At 40.3% G+C, this 19615-nt stretch overlaps 1 protein-coding gene and 1 non-coding gene across 2 annotated transcripts in view; both read left to right on the forward strand.

The window, feature by feature from the left end:
* The window catches only part of LOC102928770 (usherin), a 418898-nt gene that overhangs the window by 219511 nt on the left and 179772 nt on the right, over window positions 1–19615 (forward strand). The window contains exon 26 of the mRNA XM_076548181.1: window positions 3123–3235. Within this exon, the coding sequence (XP_076404296.1) occupies window positions 3123–3235 (113 nt within the window). The remainder of the gene's footprint in view (window positions 1–3122; window positions 3236–19615) is intronic.
* Window positions 3865–3971, forward strand: LOC121821484 (U6 spliceosomal RNA). The gene has a single exon (XR_006062304.2). It is a non-coding gene; the product is annotated as a U6 spliceosomal RNA (small nuclear RNA).

Here is a 19615-nt window from a genome sequence, read left to right on the forward strand (position 1 = left end):
TTGTGAATAAAGAGCACCAGATAGAGATGGAGGCCTTGCTGTGAGGTCTTCTTTGGGTCCCTGTGGGATGATGAGACTGAGCCCTGAGAACGAAGTATGATCATTTGCCTTAAAAAGTCTTAAGTCTGGAGCTGGAAGTGTGGTCCAGTGGTTGAGAGTGCTTACTGTGCTACTCTGAGGGCCACTGTTGGAGCCTAGCACCCATATCACAATCCACGTGTCTTGAGAATGTCTTTAACTCCAACTCCAAGAGATCTTGATACCCTCTTCTGGCCTTCACACACACACACACACACACACACACACACACACACACACACAATATATATATATATACACACAATATATATATATATATATATATACACACATACATACATTCATGCATTCATATTTAGATGCAAAGCTGAAAGTGCAGAGTGCAGGCTGGTGGTGAGAACTCAGGCTGTGTGCACATGCGCTGCTCAGCCTTGGCCTATAGAACAAGGTCTGTCATATCACATTGCATGTCCCTTAAGTAATGTGGAAGCCCTCACTCACACTGATGGTTTGGGTCAGTTGCGGCCAGGAGAAAGCATATTTTTAATCAGACTTGTGTCATTGAAACAAAGACAGAAGGTCAAAATTGAACCCAAAATTTGAATTTTTGCCTTACTATCTACACTGTGGAATTTTGTTTTGTAGATCAGGATTATCACACATGGCATATTTACGCATGGCTGGAAATTTGAATGTTAAATTTTAGTGCCTTTTTTAGGAAGTCAAACATCATTTAAGTCAGCATTGGATAAGTATGCCCAATATTATGAACAAAATTTCTCTAGGTTAATCTCTTCCATAGAATAGCAATTGATTTTAAAGCTGATCAAAGGTATCTCATTGAATAAATCCTTTTACATCACCCTTTCAAAGGGAATCATAACTTGAATTTAAACTTGATTTTTAAGGTCTTTTCAAGTAACTATAGTAAACCCAAATATTTACATTTCATGCACATGTTACAGAACATAAGGAACTAGAGATATACCCAGGGTGAAGACTGGCAACATTATATTAGTAAGAATGAGAACACGGGGTTGGGGATTTAGCTCAGTGGCAGAGTGCTTGCCTAGCAAGTACCAGGCGCTGGGTTCGGTCCTCAGCTCCAGAAAAAAAAAAAAAATGAAGAATGAGAACACAACGTAATGCTTTCCCAAAGTCAACAGGAAGTGTTTTGGAGAAACACAAATATCAGACATCTAACCATCTTTCGGGTCTCCTGGTTGCTCTACCCCCTGATTTACAGACTTGTTAAAATGTAGATCTGAGAACTCCTCATATGTGCAAGCTAAAGAGCATTGGATCTGAATGCAGAATGGTCTTTACTAGAGATCAGAAATGATGACAGTTGGGAATAAAGAAAGCCTGGGTAACAGGTACCAAAACTCAGGAGCAGTGAGTTCTGATGCTGTTAAGCAGGGGTTGTGGGGGTGGTGGTGGCTAATTCTACAATATTCTACTTTATCAATAGCTAGAGGGAAGAACTCAACCCCTACACTGATTGTTCATTGCATGCTGTAGACACATAACATGTAAACATGTATTGAAATGCGTATCTCACCCTACAAACCTGAACTACTATTGTACATCTGGAAGACATTAAAAAATTATTTGGTCAAGAGTCCATCAGAAATATATTGTGTATACAAATGACAATAATAAATTTGGTTGAGATACTCGAGTTAATTCCACTGTGTACCAAAGTGTGATACCTTTCAATATGCATAAAATTTATGTCACTAATTCTGTCACATTGTATTTTAAGGTAATCTACCTTAAAGTTATTTCTTGTTTGTACTTAATCATAGTGGAGGGTCCTAATAGTGTTTAAGTCTATATAATGTTACCACAAAGGGCAATGTTACAACTATTTTGATACCACAGCTAATGCACTACAATAAACATGTGCTCAGTGTTTAGATGCAACAGTACTGGGAACTAAATGATGTCTCTGAAGTACAGTGTGAATCTCATCTATCTTGCTCCAAGTTATGATGTAAATAATTGGAGGACTGATTTGCTAAAAACCACAGCACCAGAATTTAAGAATCATCAGTACATAGCATTCTTTTACCTCTGTGTATAAGACATTGAATGTCAATTAGCACAAGACAAAGTATAGTTCAGGGACTGGAGAGATAGCTCAGTGGTTAAGAGTGCTTGCAGAGGACCCAGGTTCATTCCCAGCTCCCACATCAGGTGGCTCACCACCACACCTAGTTCCAGTTCCAAGGGATCTGGCACCCCCTTCTGGCCTCCATGGGCACCTGCAAACACATGAAACACATACATATGTTGAGACATACACATATATTTTTTTTTAATAAAAAGAAATAGAGTTGAGTTTACCCTTTAAAGGCTACATGTTGTGGCTCTTCCACCAGATACCTCCTGTGTATCCACCTGTTCTCCTCCCAGCCACTGGATACACTCCTTTTGGGTTACTGATGTTTGATGGGCCCCATTTCCAATCCTAAGTTCTTCCACCCTCTCGGTTTTTATTCTAACTAGGTGGTGGAATTAAAGGGGTGAGTGATGATTTCTGCTGTGATTAAGGGGACAGTGCTATTGCAGCTGGAACAAATGGATATAAAATAGCTCAGCCCTATTGGGAGGTTTCCCTGGGCTTCATTTTTCTCCCATTAGACATTAGCATTTAGGCAATTTGTTGCAAAGTGTCAAGACTTCCAGGAGATATCATCATTACACCACGTGGTTATAGATCTGGAGAGCACTGTGCAAGGATAACCTATTAGTCCTGTGAATCACCACCTGAGCGTCTCCCGTTCTTTGACTGTTCTGAATAGATTAATAAGCCCTTCTCTTTGTGAATGTTCAGAACCAGAGACCAAACATCACCATGCTAATCACTAAATCAATTGTCCTGAGCCCAATTCTGTATTCTGTTCTGAGCTCATCCCACTGGATTCAATTCACATCAAAAAGGAGAATATTCACTAAGCCCCATGAGGCTATAGCGGACTTGAAGAGATTCATATGAAGAGGGGGAAGGTGGATTCAGACTGTTGTCGGTCTGTTTTGAAGATGATTATATTTACTCCTTTCCAAACTAATCTTTGCAGGTGGAAGTCTGTACAAAAGATGCCTGCATGAAAAGCAATGGAACCCAAGTCAGCACTGCAGAAGATACTCCAAGTGACATTTCAATGCCTATAATCCGTGATATTACTTCAAGGTACCTAGCTTTTTATCAGTCAATCTAAACAACTTTGATCATAAGAAATGGAAGCAAATATCAAAGAAATCAGGTTAGCCATGAAAATCTCACTTAAAGGTTGCTGTAAGTATGGGTGCATATCAAATTTCTTATATTTCTCAGGTAATCTATACTGCATACCAAAAACATTGAAACATGTTTTCCTGATTCCATATCTCGTGCCTAGTCATTTATTAACAGATACTTGGATGTAAGAGAGCCTCTTTATTTAAATGTGTCCTTTAATGAATTCTTTTGTGAAGCAAAATTCTAATTTTAATTAGAATGACTACTTTGTAACTGAATCTCTTTGAAAATATTTGATATATCTATCTCAGATTGCCCTAAAGCTAAAAAATATCTCAAATAAATAGAGCAAATAGTATTTGGATAGCTACTAACAATTTTATCAGGTTCTTAATAGGATCCCTTTCTTTACTCTTTCCTTGCTGAGAAATTACCAGAGATTGAAAGTGAGTCCTTTAATAATTCAGATTTGGGGCTGGAGACATTGCTCAAGGCCAGCCTGGTCTGCAAAGCAAGTTTTAGGAGAGCAAGGGCTACAGAGTAAGACCCTTTCTCAACAAATAAACTAAAAAATAGAATAAGTGCTTGTTTGGCAGCACATATATTAAAATTGTAACGATACTGAGACTATTAGCATGGCCTCTGCACAGGAATAACACTCAAAAACAGTAATAATAATCCAGTGTTAACAGGAAAAAGACTTAATGTCATTTCCCAGAACAGAAGTGAGGTAGTAATTGCTGATTCCTCTATACTGAATGAGACTAAAGAAGGAAATGCGAGCTTGTCAAACTTTGATCCTAACAAGATGAATCAAGTTTCACCTAAATACATGTGCACAAACACACATAGACTGATTCCATTCATCATGGTGTGTTTCCATTCTGATAGGTTCAGCCAGAACAATGACGTTTCTATGGTTTTTTGTTTTGTTTTGTTTTGCTATCAGAACAAAAATAGATATATTGATATGATGGTTTAAATAGGTATGCCCTTATAGACTCATGTGTTTGAATGCTTGACCTATAGGGAGTGGCACTATTAGGATATGTGGCCTTATTGGAGTAGGGATGGCCTTATTGGAGGAAGTATGTCACTGTGGGGGTGGTCATTGAGGTCTCATGTGCTCAAGCTACACCCAGTATGGGATACAATTCACTTCCTGTTGCTTGCGGATCAAGATTTAGAACTCTTAGTTATCTCTCCAGCACCATGTCTGTGTGCATGCTTCCTGCCTTCATGCCATGATGATAATGGACTAAACTTCTGAAAATTTAAGCCAGCCCCAATTAAATGTTTTCCTGAGTTGCTGTGATCATGGTGTCTCTTCACAGCAATAGAAACCCTGACAAGACAATTGACTTTATCAAATAATAATTATAGCAATTAGCAAGTGAAAGTAACTAGGTGTTAGCTACTCATGTCAAAAATTTTATCTTCTTGAATGAGTTTCCAAATAAACAATACATTCCTGTCCAATTTTGGATGTACTAATTAACACAATCATTTCAGTAGAATTTTTGCCGTGTATACCAGGAATAGGTGCTTACTATAGGAAGGTGGAATGGGCAAGTTATTTGGGCACTAAAGACTTTATTTTTTTTAATCAAACATATTTGTGGTTATAATAAAATAGGAATCAAAAATAAATTCCAAAGACAAAATACAATTATAAATTTGCAAAGTTCCATCCAATAGTGGGGGTGGAAACTAAATATTTATAAACTATGTGACAATATTGACAATGTGCAAGACAAATATAAAGAAGAAAAATTCCCTAATCTGGCCAGGATTACATGGGATAGAAAGAATCTTGGGGGATAGAACACTGAGTCCATTCTGTAAGTCAGTTATAGTTCAGGGGATGGGTTTTGTCCTGTGCTTGACTTCTTGTTGCACAAATCATAAATAGTCTTATAATAAAAACCAGGAGCCAGATATTGGAGTAAATGCTGAAAGATCAGAAGACAAAGGAACAAGCCACAGCCACTTTTTACCTCGCCGACTCCACAAATCCTCTGACAGAATACCTCTGATTCTGTCTCCTCACACCTTACATGCCTTTCTCCACCCAGCCATTTCACTTCCTATCTCAATCTTCCTAGTGCTTCAAGGCATGTGTGCTTCCCAAATACTGGTAGCAAAGGCATGAGATTTCAAGTGTTGGGATTAAAGGTGTGTACCACCACTGCCTGGCTCGAGATTGGATTAATCTCATGTAGCCCAGTGTGGCCTTGAACTCACAGAGATCCAGACCAATCTCTGCCTCCCAAGTGCTAGGATTAAAGGTCACTGCCTGACCTCTATGTTTAACTCTGTGGCTTGCTCTGTCCTTTGATCTTCAGGCAAGCTTTATTTCTTAGATTACAGAAATCATCACATCTTTTTATAAATCAAATTGATGAATGACTAAAGATTTGTGCTTTGGATTATATATTTACATTCAGCAAAAAGTAGTCTCTAAGCTTTATGAGAAACTAAAGGAATGTGTCTGGGTCTCCATCATAGTTTTCTTTTATGAAGATTACTACGGATAATACCAGAGGGGGAAATGGTTGGAGGTAAGACTGCATCTTCTCAAATGTAAGAATTTAATAGAGGACCATTCAGATAAGCAGTGCACCACACTAACAAAGAAAGTGAGAGAGGAGACACTAGCACAAGCTAGATTTGAAGACAATTTTGGAAGCAGAACTTACCTAGAAAATGATAATTATTTATAATGGTTGGTAAAGTTGTATTGGTTGGAAGACAGAAAGGGTGATATAAAAACAAACTAATTTTTCTGCAGAGAATCTGAGAATAGAGAGGCATGAGACCATGGAGAAGTAGGGATATGGAATGAAGGTCAAAGATAAACTTAGCTGAAAATCTATAAAAGACAGTGATTGATACCCAAGGTCCCTTCCTTCTGCATATGTATCCACATTTCTCTTCTCCTATGTGGTCCACTCTACCTTCCATGAGATTAGTTGTTTATCCTCTAGGGAAACTTAGTGGTGTATATTAAGAATTACAAGCAAAAGGAAACACATGAACTATGAACCAATAGCTGAGGAGCCCCCAACTGGATCAGGCCCTCTGGATAAATAAGACAGTTGATTAGCTTGATCTGCTTGGGAGGTATCCAGACAGTGGGACCGGGTCCTGTCCTCAGTGCATGAGTTGGCTGTTTGGAACCTGGGGCTTATACAGGGACACTTGGCTCAGCCTGGGAGGAGGGGACTGGACCTGCCTGGACTGAGTCTACCAGGCTGAACTCAATCCTTGGGGGAGTCTTTGCCCTGGAGGAGTTGGGAATGGGGGGTAGGCTGGGGGGAAGGCGGGTGTTGGGTGGGGGGTGGGAGGGGAGAGAACAAGGGAATCCGTGGCTGATATGTAAAATTAAATTTAATAAATAAATTTAAAAATGAAAAAAAAAAGAATTATGAACACTCTTCACAGAGTAGCAGAGGCAAAAGCAGTGAGGAAGTGAGCGGACAAGCTGAACACAAACCTCTGACTGCTCTCTCTAGCTGTACTCTCCAGATCAAGCAGTCAATCGGAAATGCCTCCTTAGAAGAAAGGGCTAATTTTTATCCGGAAAGTAATGAATCACATAACATAAAATGCTGCCATAAAATAGAATGTGGGATCTTCCAAAAGAAACAAATAATTGTTTGTCCTTCAGGTATCTAATGGGAAAGTGTGCTGATCAGCCATCTGTGAAGTCTATGAAGCTCCAAGCTAGCTTTATATGGATGGGTGAATCACTCTTCAAGGTGGACAAAAGGACCAAGATAACTAAAATTATTTGATAGACTCAGAAACAGTGTATGTGCAGAAAACATGTTATCTGAAGGAGACCCTCTTATCAAGGAAGCAAACCCAGGACAAAAAAATAAAAAATAAAAGGAGTAATTAATGGGAGATGAAGGTACTTTGTGGATGTTAGAAGTATGAACACTGAGTTGAAACTTTGGGAGAGATTTTGAAACAATGTCTCTGAAAATGCAGTAAGACATAGATGCACAAAGAAAAGAAATGAAGAAAACTAAGAAACTTAGAATGCCCCAGAGAGGTAAAATTTTGAATCTTCTATTGAATTTATCAATATTTCTGTCAGATCACCAGCATCATGGAATGCTGGTTGTTACAGATGCATAGTAGCCTATGAAAACATGCAGCCTGACTCTGTCTGAGATTTTTAAAGCTTGTCTTGGCTTTTCTTTTACTCTACTTTTCCATATAGATTTTGGAAACAGTTTATTAATATCTACAAAAGTCTCCGTGGTTTTAATTAGGACTGCATTGAATCTGTGAGTCAATTGGAAGAGAATTTGTGTCTCAATAGTATCTAATCTTTCAAGTATTACGCACAATAAATTGCTTATGTGCTTGATACATTTATCTCACCAACACTAGATAGAGCTCAATACACAGTAGTGAAGGTATTTCATTAGATTTGTACCTAATTATTTCCTTTTAAGGGTGCAATTATTAATGTTCCTTTAAGCAAATTAAAATTTAATTGTTTGTTGTTGGCGTGTAGAAAGACCATTGATTTTGATATAATAAAACTCAGTTCCACAACCTTGTTAAGTTTATTATGAGTCTTGGGCACTTGGTTGTAGATTGCTGAATTCTACATGAATCTACAAAACAAACTTAAGGATGCTTTCAGCCCTTTGCCATTAGTGAGGTTATTTGTCACATCTATGAAGTTTAGAGAGAAAACCTTTTATCAGGTTGAAGAATTATCTTTTATTTCTCATTTTCTGATAATTATTTATTGTAAATATTATAATATTATGTCACATAGTTTCCCACATTTTACATTTTTGGATGATTACTTATGTTTTGATTTAAAAACCATGAACCAGTCTGCTTTCTCCGGGTAAGCCCTACTTACCAGAGGGTAAGACCTACTTGCCGTGTGGTCTCCTCTTACATGTTGGCAGGCGCTGAGCTGTAATCTACAGATGTTTCCACCTGTCCTCACAGAATTGGCTCTACTGTTCCTCTTTTTATAGCCATGCCTTTACCATGTTTGACTGTCATGCTGGTTCTGTCCCTACAAAATGCACTGAAAGCTATGCCTTTCTTTATTTTGTAGAGAAATCTTATAAAACATTATTTTATATATTTCTTAAATGTTGGTAGAATTCACCAATGAAACCTACATTTGCCTGGAGTTTTCCTTGGAGAAAAACCTTTAACTTGGAATACAATTTTCTTAATAATTTGAAGTTTTTCTAGATGTTTCTTTTCAACTGGGCTTCTTTATTTTAACCTTGAATAGGCGAAGAGTTGGTCCATTTCAAACAATTTGTCAGTTTTATGAGCAGAATGCTGTCTACAGTGTATGTGTTGACTTATTTCCTTCCATGGTAGAGTCTCAGAGGTTTTTAGTTTAGTTGATGTTTTTAAAAATTCCTCTCAGTTTTCAAATTTTTCTTGTTTTTATTAGTTCTTTGAGATTTTCATACAATGTATTTTGATCATATTCAACCCCCTGTAGTGGTATTGTGTTCCCCAAAATATTGTGCACCCTAATAAACTTATCTGGGGTCAAAGAACAGAACAGCCACTAGATATAGAGGCCAGAAAATGGTGGCACTCACACCTTTAATCCTAGCATTCCAGAGGCAGAAATCCCTCTGGATCACTGTGAGTTCAAGGCCACATTGGAAACAGCCAGGCATGGTGACTCATGCCTTTAATCCCAGGGAGTGATGGCAGAAAGCAGAAAGATATGTAAGGCATGAAGACCAGAAACTAGAAGCTTTTAGCTGGTTAAGCTTTCAGGTTTTTGAGCAGCAGTTCAGCTGAGATTCATTCTGGATGAAGACTCAGAGGCATCCAGTCTGAGGAAACAGGATCAGCTGAGGAAGTGGCAAGGTGAGGTGGCTGGGGCTTGTTCTGCTTCTCTGATCTTCCAGCATTGACCACAATACCTAGCTCAGGTTTGATTTTATTAATAAGACTCTTTAAGATTCATGCTACAGCTCCCTCCCCAAACTCTTCCCGGACTCACTTGCTTTCCTACCCACCTAACTTTGTGTCCAGGCTGTGCCATGCCAATGTATTCCATAGTGTAGCAATCCACTAGAATATAGTTGGCCTACTGGAGGCCACACCCTTTAAGAAAACTGACTCTCCTTCTCCTAGCAGCTCTCTTTGCCAATAGTTCCTCAGCTGGGAGTAGAACTTCATGCTTCCCTCTTCGTGCTGAGAATGTATCTGTCTTGAGCTTGAGCAGGTCCCGTGCATGCTGGCACATGCACTGTGGGTTTGTATGTGTGACCACTCTGTCATGTCTGGAGAACACTGACTCCTTCAGGCACTCACCCACTGCCTCTGGCTCTTGGATCTTCCCAACCTCTCTTCCACAACAGTCCTTGGGAAGAGCTGTGGAGGAGTGACACAGATCTCATTTAGAACCAAGCACTCCATGGTCTTTCCCCTACCGTTTGATAAATTGTGGTCTCTGTGCTGACCACAGTCTCCTGCTACACTATGTGGTGTCTTTGTAGGGTTGAGGATATGAATATGGCCATCCTACCAAAAGCGATCTGATAGATTCAACACAATTCCTGTCAAAATCCCAACACACTTCTCCATGAGAATTGAAAAGGATAATCTTATATTTCTTTTTGGAAAAATTTTTAAAAAAAGGATAACCCAGGCCGGGCGGTGGTGGCGCACGCCTTTAATCCCAGCACTCGGGAGGCAGAGCCAGGTGGATCTCTGTGAGTTCGAGGCCAGCCTGGGCTACCAAGTGAGTTCCAGGAAAGGCGCAAAGCTACACAGAGAAACCCTGTCTCGAAAAACCAAAAAAAAAAAAGGATAACCCAAACAATCCTGAACAATTAAAAATGAAAAACACCTGCTAGAGGTATCACCATCCCAGATTTCAAGTTATACTCCAGAGCTATAATAATGAAAAAGAAGAAAAGCATGGTATTTGGCTTAAAAGCAGACATCTGGTTCAAAGAAATAGAATTAAGAAACCACATAAAAGTACATGAACCCATTGCCAGGTGAGTTTTGACAAAGAGGCCAAACAGACACACTGGAGAAAAGATGATGTCTTCAACAACTGGTGCTGGCCAAAATTGAGAGAGCTGCGTGTAGAAGAAAGAAAGTAGACCCTTATCTCTCACCCTGCACCAAATTCAACTCCAAATGGACCAAGACCCACCCTCAGCCTAAGACCTGATATCCTCAATCCAATAGAGGGAGAAAGACCTGATATCCTCAATTCAATAGAGGGAGAAAGGAGGGAGTAAACTCCAGTTCACTGCCACAGGAAAGGACTTTCTGAACAGGACCCATACAGCTCAGGCATTTAGAACAGCTGATAAATGGGATCTCACGGAACCTACAGCCCACATGTACAGCAAAGGAACGATCATCCAAGGGCAGAGGTAGCCTACAGCCTAAAGAGTGGGACAGAATCTTTATTGATTCTTAAGTATTATTTTCTGTTCGCTACTCCAAATAATTCTGTTCTCTACTGCTTTCCTCATCCTTTTTGTTTCCTCAGAGAGAGTAGCTTTCTTGGTTGGTATGAGGTCAAGTAGAGAGCCTGTTGCCTTATGGTTTTCCTCTGAGCCCTGATTTAGGTGGCACACGTTGTGTGAGATGTTGCGTCCTCGTTTGCTCAAAATACTTTTTACTGACCATTGGACCTTCTTGACATATACATCATTCACAAGGAGATGATTTAATTCACAAATATTTAGAATTTTTTCAGATACTTAGTACATATTTTTTAGTTTAATTATCATATGTTCTAGGGACATTGGTTTGCAATTTTTAATTTTCTTATATTAGCTAAGGTTTGTTTCAGGGCACAGAACACCATCTATTGAGTCACGGCCATGTTTGGATTATCTATCAACTTATTGACCCGCTGAGTTACTCTGTCAATTATTGGCTGAAGAGATTTGATTATCTACATGTAATTGTGGATGTATCTATTGCTTCTTGAGATGTGTGAAGGGAAATTCCTGGAAAGAAGCCATACCTTACAGTGATCTTTCTATAAGGCTGTCGACTGATTGGAACTTCAGTGAACTACTGCCAGACTGGAACAGGGAATTTGGGGTAGCCTGTGTGTTCTCAGCCCATGGCCATTCACATTTGGCTCTAAAAATAAATGACCACCTCTACTTTTTGAGGTGAGAGATGTGTCAAATTATAAAGACAAGTACATCATTCTTGCCTTATGCATTTGATATGTTGTTACCAGTTACATACATGTACACTGCAGTGTATTGACATAAGCTGACCCTTTTCTCATGTGATTATCTGTTACTAGCCTTCATAATTTCCTTATTCTTATGTCTGTATTAACTTGTGTTCATACAACCATCCTAGATTTCATTCAGATCATTTTGAATGATGGGATTATTTCCTGGAATCATTTTTAAATATTAGGCTGTTATATGAAAACTTTGTTCATAGCCTCTCAAGATGAAGTCATTCTCTTTTACCTGGGTTTGACAACTGGTTAGGTATAGAGCAAATTGTTTTCTGTTCCTTTATCAGTTAGTTAGCAGCCAGTTTGTTTTCCTCAAGTTTTGTGTTGCTTCTTTACCTCCTTCGCAAGCACATACTTCCCCGTGGCTTACTCGGGACTTGTAGTAGAAAGGTTCAGAAAATGAAGTGTTTCCTCATGTGTGTGACACAGTTGGAAACACGCCACTTGGAACTGATTCTCCAACTTTCTAGCCTCTTACACTTCCTCTCCTGAACCTTTGGCTAGAATGTTATTTACTCCTGGGCCTTGTGCCTTCTGGTTTCTTCACAGTTAGCGCAGCAGAAGCTACTTTGTAGGCAGCGAGGAGAAAGAAAACAGCAAAGATTCTTCTTCCCTAGGTTTATTCTCTGGACAGCAGGGCTCCTTTTTCTAGTTCCTCTGAATAGAAAAATGAGCTGTCCTTGGTCTTTCTGATTCCCGTTTGGCCAGAGCAGCCAGGGGACTTCCTGATTCATCCTTTGGGCAGGACCAAGAAGAAAAATACGGGAACAAAACAGAGTGGGAATTTGGCCCACACTCTTTGTCCTGAATATATATTTCCCCCCTCTGCATACTCTGGTCAAAAAAAAAAATGGAAAAAGATTGCCAGCCTCTCATATTTCACTTTCACAGTTCTCCTGTTCCACCCTGGGGCTACCCCTGGGTTAAATGTGGAGGGGAAGGAGAATGAGGAACTCATCCTCTGACATCCATTCTTCATGACTTAATGCTTTTCATGGTGTCCCTGCCATGGTTCCGTTCCAGAGTCCTCAGATAGTGCTGTGTGTGCAGGCTTTCCCACTGTGCTATCTGGGAGAGAACGGCTGTAGCAGCCTTCCTCCAGGCTGGTCAGCACAGGAGGCCCCCACACAACATATTTTTCTTTATTGCAATGCCTTTGGCCGATTTATTTTTGTTTCTTTCCCCTTTCAGCCAGAGATCTAACAAAAACAAACTGATAGACACCATTCACAACCAAATGTTGGCATGTAAAATATTTCCTTTCTTAAAATGAGCCATTGTGGCAGAGTACCAGTTCCCAAAGGCAAGGCTGCAAGAAGTGGGTACAGGCTGCCAAGCCATCAGTCCGAGCATACCAGCACCAGAGCAGTCAGCCTCCTGTGTGAATAGCACTGTCTGTGTAATTTTGTTATACTTCTGGCAGTGAATACTTGTTAATTATGTTTCTGCATTTTTTAATCTCTTTTATGTTAGCAATATGTAAAAATCAAATGTGAAATCCACCCAGGAAAATACCAGTAGATTGACTTTACTAGTTCTAGAACATTGCAAATAACTTGGCTTCTTATAAAGCATACATTTCCAATGGGTTTTTTTTATGTTTATTCTTTAATAAAATGCAATGTCAGCAAAATTTAACTTGAACAACTTTTACTCTGGTAACATGTAGCTTTCACATGAGCCTGTTTGATTAGATGCCTGGAATGCATCAACTCATCCTTGTCTTTGACCTTAACGTATGCCTCGATTTTGACTACCTCATCTGCAGTGCAAATTCTTGTCATATTCCCTAAATTCTGTGTAACCCAGAGGTGCACGTGCATGCAGAAAGCTCATATGGAGGTGCATGTGCAAGCAGAAAGCTCATATGGACCATTATAGTTTCAGGAAATGTCCCTTTAGAAGCAAGCTCTAGTCCCATCTTGTACATTCCCTACTTGTCATCTTATCATCAGCTGCTTCGGTGTCCCCAAAGAATACTAACTACTGATCGATACCCCAGACATGTCTGGCCATGGCCTACATGTGCCCTGGGTAGTTCATTTATTTGCCTTGGTGGATTTGCTAGAGTGGAATTTAATCAATAGCTAATTCATTAATTCTGGTCCTTGAAACTGTAGAGACAGTGCTGGGCAGAGAGAACAGGCTGGCTCCTGTTTTGATTGAAATATGACAAACACTCCAACCAACAGCTTCACTGGTACTGGGCTGATTGGAAGTTTGCTTATGCTATCTCCATAAAACAAAAAGCTGGGAAAGAAACATAAGGAACGGTTTTATCCTGTCCCTGCCTGCATTCTGAAGCCCATGGTTTCTAGGCATGGAGCTCCAGGGAAAGTCAAGAGAGCCCTGATCTTGTCTTTTATTGCCTTTAATTGAGACCACATTGGTTTGAGGCTGGATTACCTATGCGACTTCTGAGGTATAAAGTCCTTGGAATGCTTACAAAATAATTGTTTTCAAGTTTGCCTGGAGATACTGAATGGTGCCCATAATATTTTTATAAAGCAACATTTCAGCAGTCAGTATGATAGAAGCGTGGTAGGCTGGATTCTTCCAAAGGACAGTTAAGCCATGAGCATCGTGCATAGATCCCAGTGTATTCAAAGTACTTAACTTGGAGCTGAGTCTGGTGTGAGAGCTCAGAGCCTCCAGAGAACCAAGTTCTCCTTTCTATGTCTTATGTCTGAGGAGATACTGAGGCGCTCCTAGATTTTAATACTGTGTCATAGGTTGTCAAAGTCTCTACTCTATCAGAGATTCTCTCTCTCTGATTTCTTAGTGACTCAGGGCTTGAACTGAAGGTAGTAATTTATGATTTCATAAACATATATGTGATATGTATTGGACTCATGTTTTCATTTATTTCAATAAGGAAACTATCAGGCTGTAAGACCCAACCAATTACATTGTGTTTCCATCATGTAGTCTCTAAAGCAGTGGTTCTCAACCGTCTTAATGCTGTGACCCCTTAATACAGTTCCTCATGATATGGTGACCCCCAACCATAATCATTGCCACTTTATAACCAATTTTGCTACTGTTATAAATCGCAATGTAAATATTTTTGGAGATAGAGGTTTGCCAAAGAGGTTACAACCCATGGGTTGAGAACCACTGCTCTAAGTTCCCCAACTTGCTAATATGAACAGTTGGAAATTATTTTTAATTTGGACTGGAATTTCTGTTGGAATCTTTAAAAAGCATGGAGAAGGGTCTTCAACTAGAAGATTTGCTATAAGCTCAATACTGCGGTACAGAACTCAGTGTCTTATGACCACAGTGGCTTTCAAAACTTACTCCAGAAGCTCCGTCACCACCACATCGGTGCCCCCTTCTCCTTCCCAAATGCCCACTGACTTCTCCGCCTCTGGTAGCATGCACAGAAGCAGCTCAGTCACTGAGGTGGCCTGAGGCAGCCTTTGTACCTCTAGCCCCTCCTCCCTCGTTCACCTGGGCCTTTGGATTCTTCCTATCTCTTGCTCTCTGAAACACTTTTCTTGGGTTCCATTGCAAGCACACTCATTAACTCTGGATGCCATCAACAGAAACTCAAAGAATGTAAACTTTCCCAGCAGCCAGTCAATGGCCCCTGACCCAGCTGTGACCCTGAGCTATGCCTATACATCCAAATGCCTATTGATTTTCTCTTGTCACTTCTGTAACCTGGACCCAAAAGTGAATTCTTACCATTCTGGTCATCTTTTTCTACAAAGGCACCACCACCCCACATATAGAAAAGTTCATATATTTGACCATTTTCATTTATTTTTTATTATTTCATGCATGCACATAATGTTTTTGGATCCCATCCACCCCACTATTTCCTCCCCTCCAGTCACTCCCCTCTCCCCCCATCCTCTCCACTACCACTTTTCCTCCTAACTTCATGGCTGCTCTCTTTTGTAAAAACCTACTAAATCTATATAGTGTTGCCCATTGTTCATGGGCCTCTAATGGAACACTGGTGGCCTTTCAGGGGCTGCATCTCTGAAGAAAACTTCCTCTACCTCCCCCAGCATCCATCACCTGCCAACAGCTTCTCAGTTAGGGATAGGACTTCACACGCACCTCCCTTGTCAGTCCTACCTTGACTTTTTGTAGGATTCATTCTGTACAGGTCTTGTGTATAGTCACAGTCACTGTGAGTTAACATGTACCATGGCCTTGTCATATCCAATAAACAGTATTTCAATATAGACATTCATTTACTACTTCTGGATTCTATAATCTTCTTACCCTCTCGTCTGGGCTGGTCTCTGGGCCTTGAGGGAAAGGGGATATGATTAGATAGATATCTCATTTAGACCTGGGTGTTCCACAGTCACCTTATTCTCTTATGTTGACCACATTTGGATCTCTATATTAATCATCATCTACTGTGAAAAGATTTTCTGATGAAGATTGAGAGATGCACTGATCCATGGGTATGAACATAAGAACTTAGGAGTCAGTTTATTAGTATGTCCACTTAGCAGAATGATAGTATTAGATTCTTCCCAAATCCTCTGACCTGGACAGTCATCAGTTTTGATGCAATCAACAACAGTTCATTAGTATGGAATGGGCTTTAAATCCAATCAGAAAGTGATTGGTTAGTTACTCCCACAACATGGATGCCACAAATGTACAAACGGGTATATCTTGCCAGGCCAATCATTATTATAGCTTGCAGAATTCACAGCTGGGTAAGATTGGCAATGACTTTTTTTCCCATGGTAACATTCAGAGAATCTTCCATCACTATGAAAGCTGGCCAGGAAGAATGAAACTTTCAGATCAGTGCCAGCTTGATTTCTCCATTTCCTGTGACTCGAGTATGTGGTGTCTTCAGCAATAAGTTCTCATCACCAAGTTCTAGAGGGTAGCCAAGAGCAATGACAGTAGGCGATAATTACAGTGGGGGTGTCTATGAGACTCCAGTTACCCACAATTTGAAAAGAGGTAACCTGTATTTGGCAGTGGGCTTTTGTTAGCCTATGTGTCCAGGAGAAGCACCCCACCCCATTGTAGGGTAACTCCGCTTAAACTCCTTTTTCAATTATGTTTTCACTTTGTTTTGTATGATGGAGACTGAGTGTATACCTGCCATGGCACACACGTGGAGACCAAAGCGCAACTCGCCAGAGTAAGTTCTCTCTTCTAACATGTGAGTTCCAGAGATCAAATCCAGGTTGGTGGAAGAGACTTCATCTGCTCAGCCACATTGCTGGCCTGATTCAGATATCCCCAGGACCTCCTAGCAATAGCAGATCAGTCTTGGATACTTCCATCCTTCAGACGCAAACCATGAGAGGCAGCGACTGCCAATTTCTCTGCTCTCACTTTCTCTGCATGATGTACTTGGGGCCCGTTTCCAGAACCTAGGGAATGTGTGTGGGAGGGTAAGGAGTAGGGATACTAGGTAAATAACTTCCCTTTCCTATCTTGGCTCAGAAATGTCCAGTGGTTATCCAACACACTCAAAACCAAATCCAAATTTATTTTCCTAGCCCATGAAATCCCACACAGTTGGCAAGCTCCATCCCAGCCTCCCAGCAGCCACTGTGTCTTATTTTCTAACATCCTGTCTCTGTTCAGCACACTCCAAGGCTGCTGGATTCTCTGACCCTCTGTTCCACATCAAGCACATGGATAACTTACAGCCTGGATCACTCATTGACGCCCTCACTTTGTTTCATCCTTAGTCTGTGTTTCTGCACAGAAGAGCCAGGCCTCCTCAAACTATGACTTGAGGTATTAGTTATTCTCATGTTGTTTACTGCTCATCGCCCTCCAGCAAAATGTAAGTTTAATGATCAAAGGGACATTACCTGTCTCCTTCAATGATAAAGATAGATTGACGCCTGCTTTTGCATTAGGAATTTAGTAAGTATTCATTAAAGTGTGGACTTTGGAAAATCTCCCCAGATTCTGTTTATTTTGGGTTGGTTAGGATGATGGACTGGTGGTGGCCTCAGAACTTTTCAGAACCTTGATGTTGCCTTTGAAGTAACTCTCAAACAGATAAACCCATCGCCTGGCAATCACCTCTGGAGCAATAACTGAAATTCCTAAAGGAAGAAATGTGAACTCCACTCACCATCACACCGCTGAGGCCCATTCATGCTCCTTGCCGTTCCTGGTTTCAGCTGCTCTGTTCAGCCCGGTTATCGACTCTAAGGGGCTGCTTGTTTTTAGAAGAAGTAACACTAACAGTTGCGCTGTTTCACTCTCAAACTGTCGGTGTGGTGTTGGGGGGCCTCCATAACTCTCTTTTTGCATTAAAACGTGTGTGGGCCAGGTGGTGGTGGCATATGCCTTTAATCCCAGCACTCAGGAGGCAGAGCCAGGCGGATCCTCTTACTTCTGTACTGGTCCTTCCCAGAATTCCCTCTGCCATCTTAACCATCTATTCATGTTCACACCCATGTCTCCCATGATGCCTTCTTTGAGTGGCCTTGGTTATATGCTTTTAAAAATGAATACACTTGTCGGGCTGTGGAGGCGCATGCCTTTAATCCCAGCACTCAGGAGGCAGAGGCAGTTGGATTTCTGTGAGTTCAAGGCCAGCCTGGTCTACAGAGTGAGTTCCAGGACAGTCAGGGCTACACAGAGAAAGCCTGTCTTGAAAAAGAAAAACATAAAAACACTTGACTCTGTTATTTCACAATTCACCTGGTGTGTGTGTATGGTTTTTTTTTTTTGTCTTTTTCTTTCACTTGATGCAGTTTTTAATAAACATCTAAATAGGGTAGTTAAATATTCAATATTTTTGAATATTTAAAATCAATCTAAATACTCAAAAAATTCTCAAAAATCAAAAGTTAACATTTAATCAAAACACATATATTTTGTTTTATATTTAAAGTATTCTCACCATTTTTGATAACATAGTCTAGAATATTATTGAGGAGTGTGAATGCTGCCTGAATGAGTAATAAAACAATATCCACGTTTTTTTAAGACCTCTCTTAGAAGAACCAGAACTCCAAAGCTGTTTAATCTGTAACAGTTTAGTCTGAGGTCTTGGGAGCTTAAAAAATTTTCCCCCTGTGGTTCAAATAAGATATTTTGACAAGTGGTGATAAAATATTAGAATACAGTAATAAAGTGTTGCTGTGAAACCCAACTCCTCCTACAGCATCCTGACTCACAGTATTTCAGCATCTACCTGTGTACAGATAAGAAGCTGTGTTCCCACTGCTTCCTAGCTTCCGTGTTATCTAAAGGGATGGCTTTTATAAGGATAGACGTATCATTATGCACTATAGTGAAATTGAATAATAATTATCAAATGACAGAATTAGAAAGAAATGTCCAGCTGGAATGTCTGACCCCCTGTGATTTGTGTTCTCGCATGTGTGTGCCCATGGTGGCTTTTATCAGACTATTAAAGACACTGTGAACTTCATTCCCTGACCCGTCAGACCCTTGACTGTCACTTGAAGTAGTGTTCCAGGACTAGGAGATAGCTCAGCTGGTAAGTGCTTACTGCATCAGCATGAGGCCATGAGTTGGATTATCGGCACCCACGTAAGGAGCCAGGCAGGTAGTCATGGGGCTTACTGGCCAGCCGGCCTAGCCTGGTCAGTGAGCCTCAGGTGCGGTGACATACTGTGACGTGAAGGCAAGCAGCTCCTGAGCAAATGACACCTGAGGTTGACCTCTGGTCTCTACATATGCATGCACACATGTGCATGTATACCCCCCCACACTCACATGCAAAGGGCATAGTGATTGTTATAATTCATTTCTGTAGTAAATATGGATGCAGTATCTGCAGACTGTAGAGCTGATTTGAAGTTAGATCTCTGGACAAATAGCAATGGCTGTATTAGCCTGTGAATCCCTTGAATGGTGATGTTAGCTTCCTCTCTGTTCTGTATGTATCTTTCTAGAAAATGAAATGATAATTTAATCAGTCTATTAAAATGTCAGGGTTTATCTTGACTGCTGCCTTTTCAGGTAAGTGTTTGTGCTTAATTGGATTTCTGAAAGTGATGTCACTGAGAATGCTGATCAGATCCAAAATGAAAAATAATTTAAAATATTAGTACACAGTGACAGAAAAATAATGTTCCAATGTAAGTTAATGTGAAACT

The sequence above is a fragment of the Peromyscus maniculatus genome, chromosome 11 (assembly GCF_049852395.1).
Source record: "Peromyscus maniculatus bairdii isolate BWxNUB_F1_BW_parent chromosome 11, HU_Pman_BW_mat_3.1, whole genome shotgun sequence".
NCBI lineage: Eukaryota > Metazoa > Chordata > Mammalia > Rodentia > Cricetidae > Peromyscus > Peromyscus maniculatus.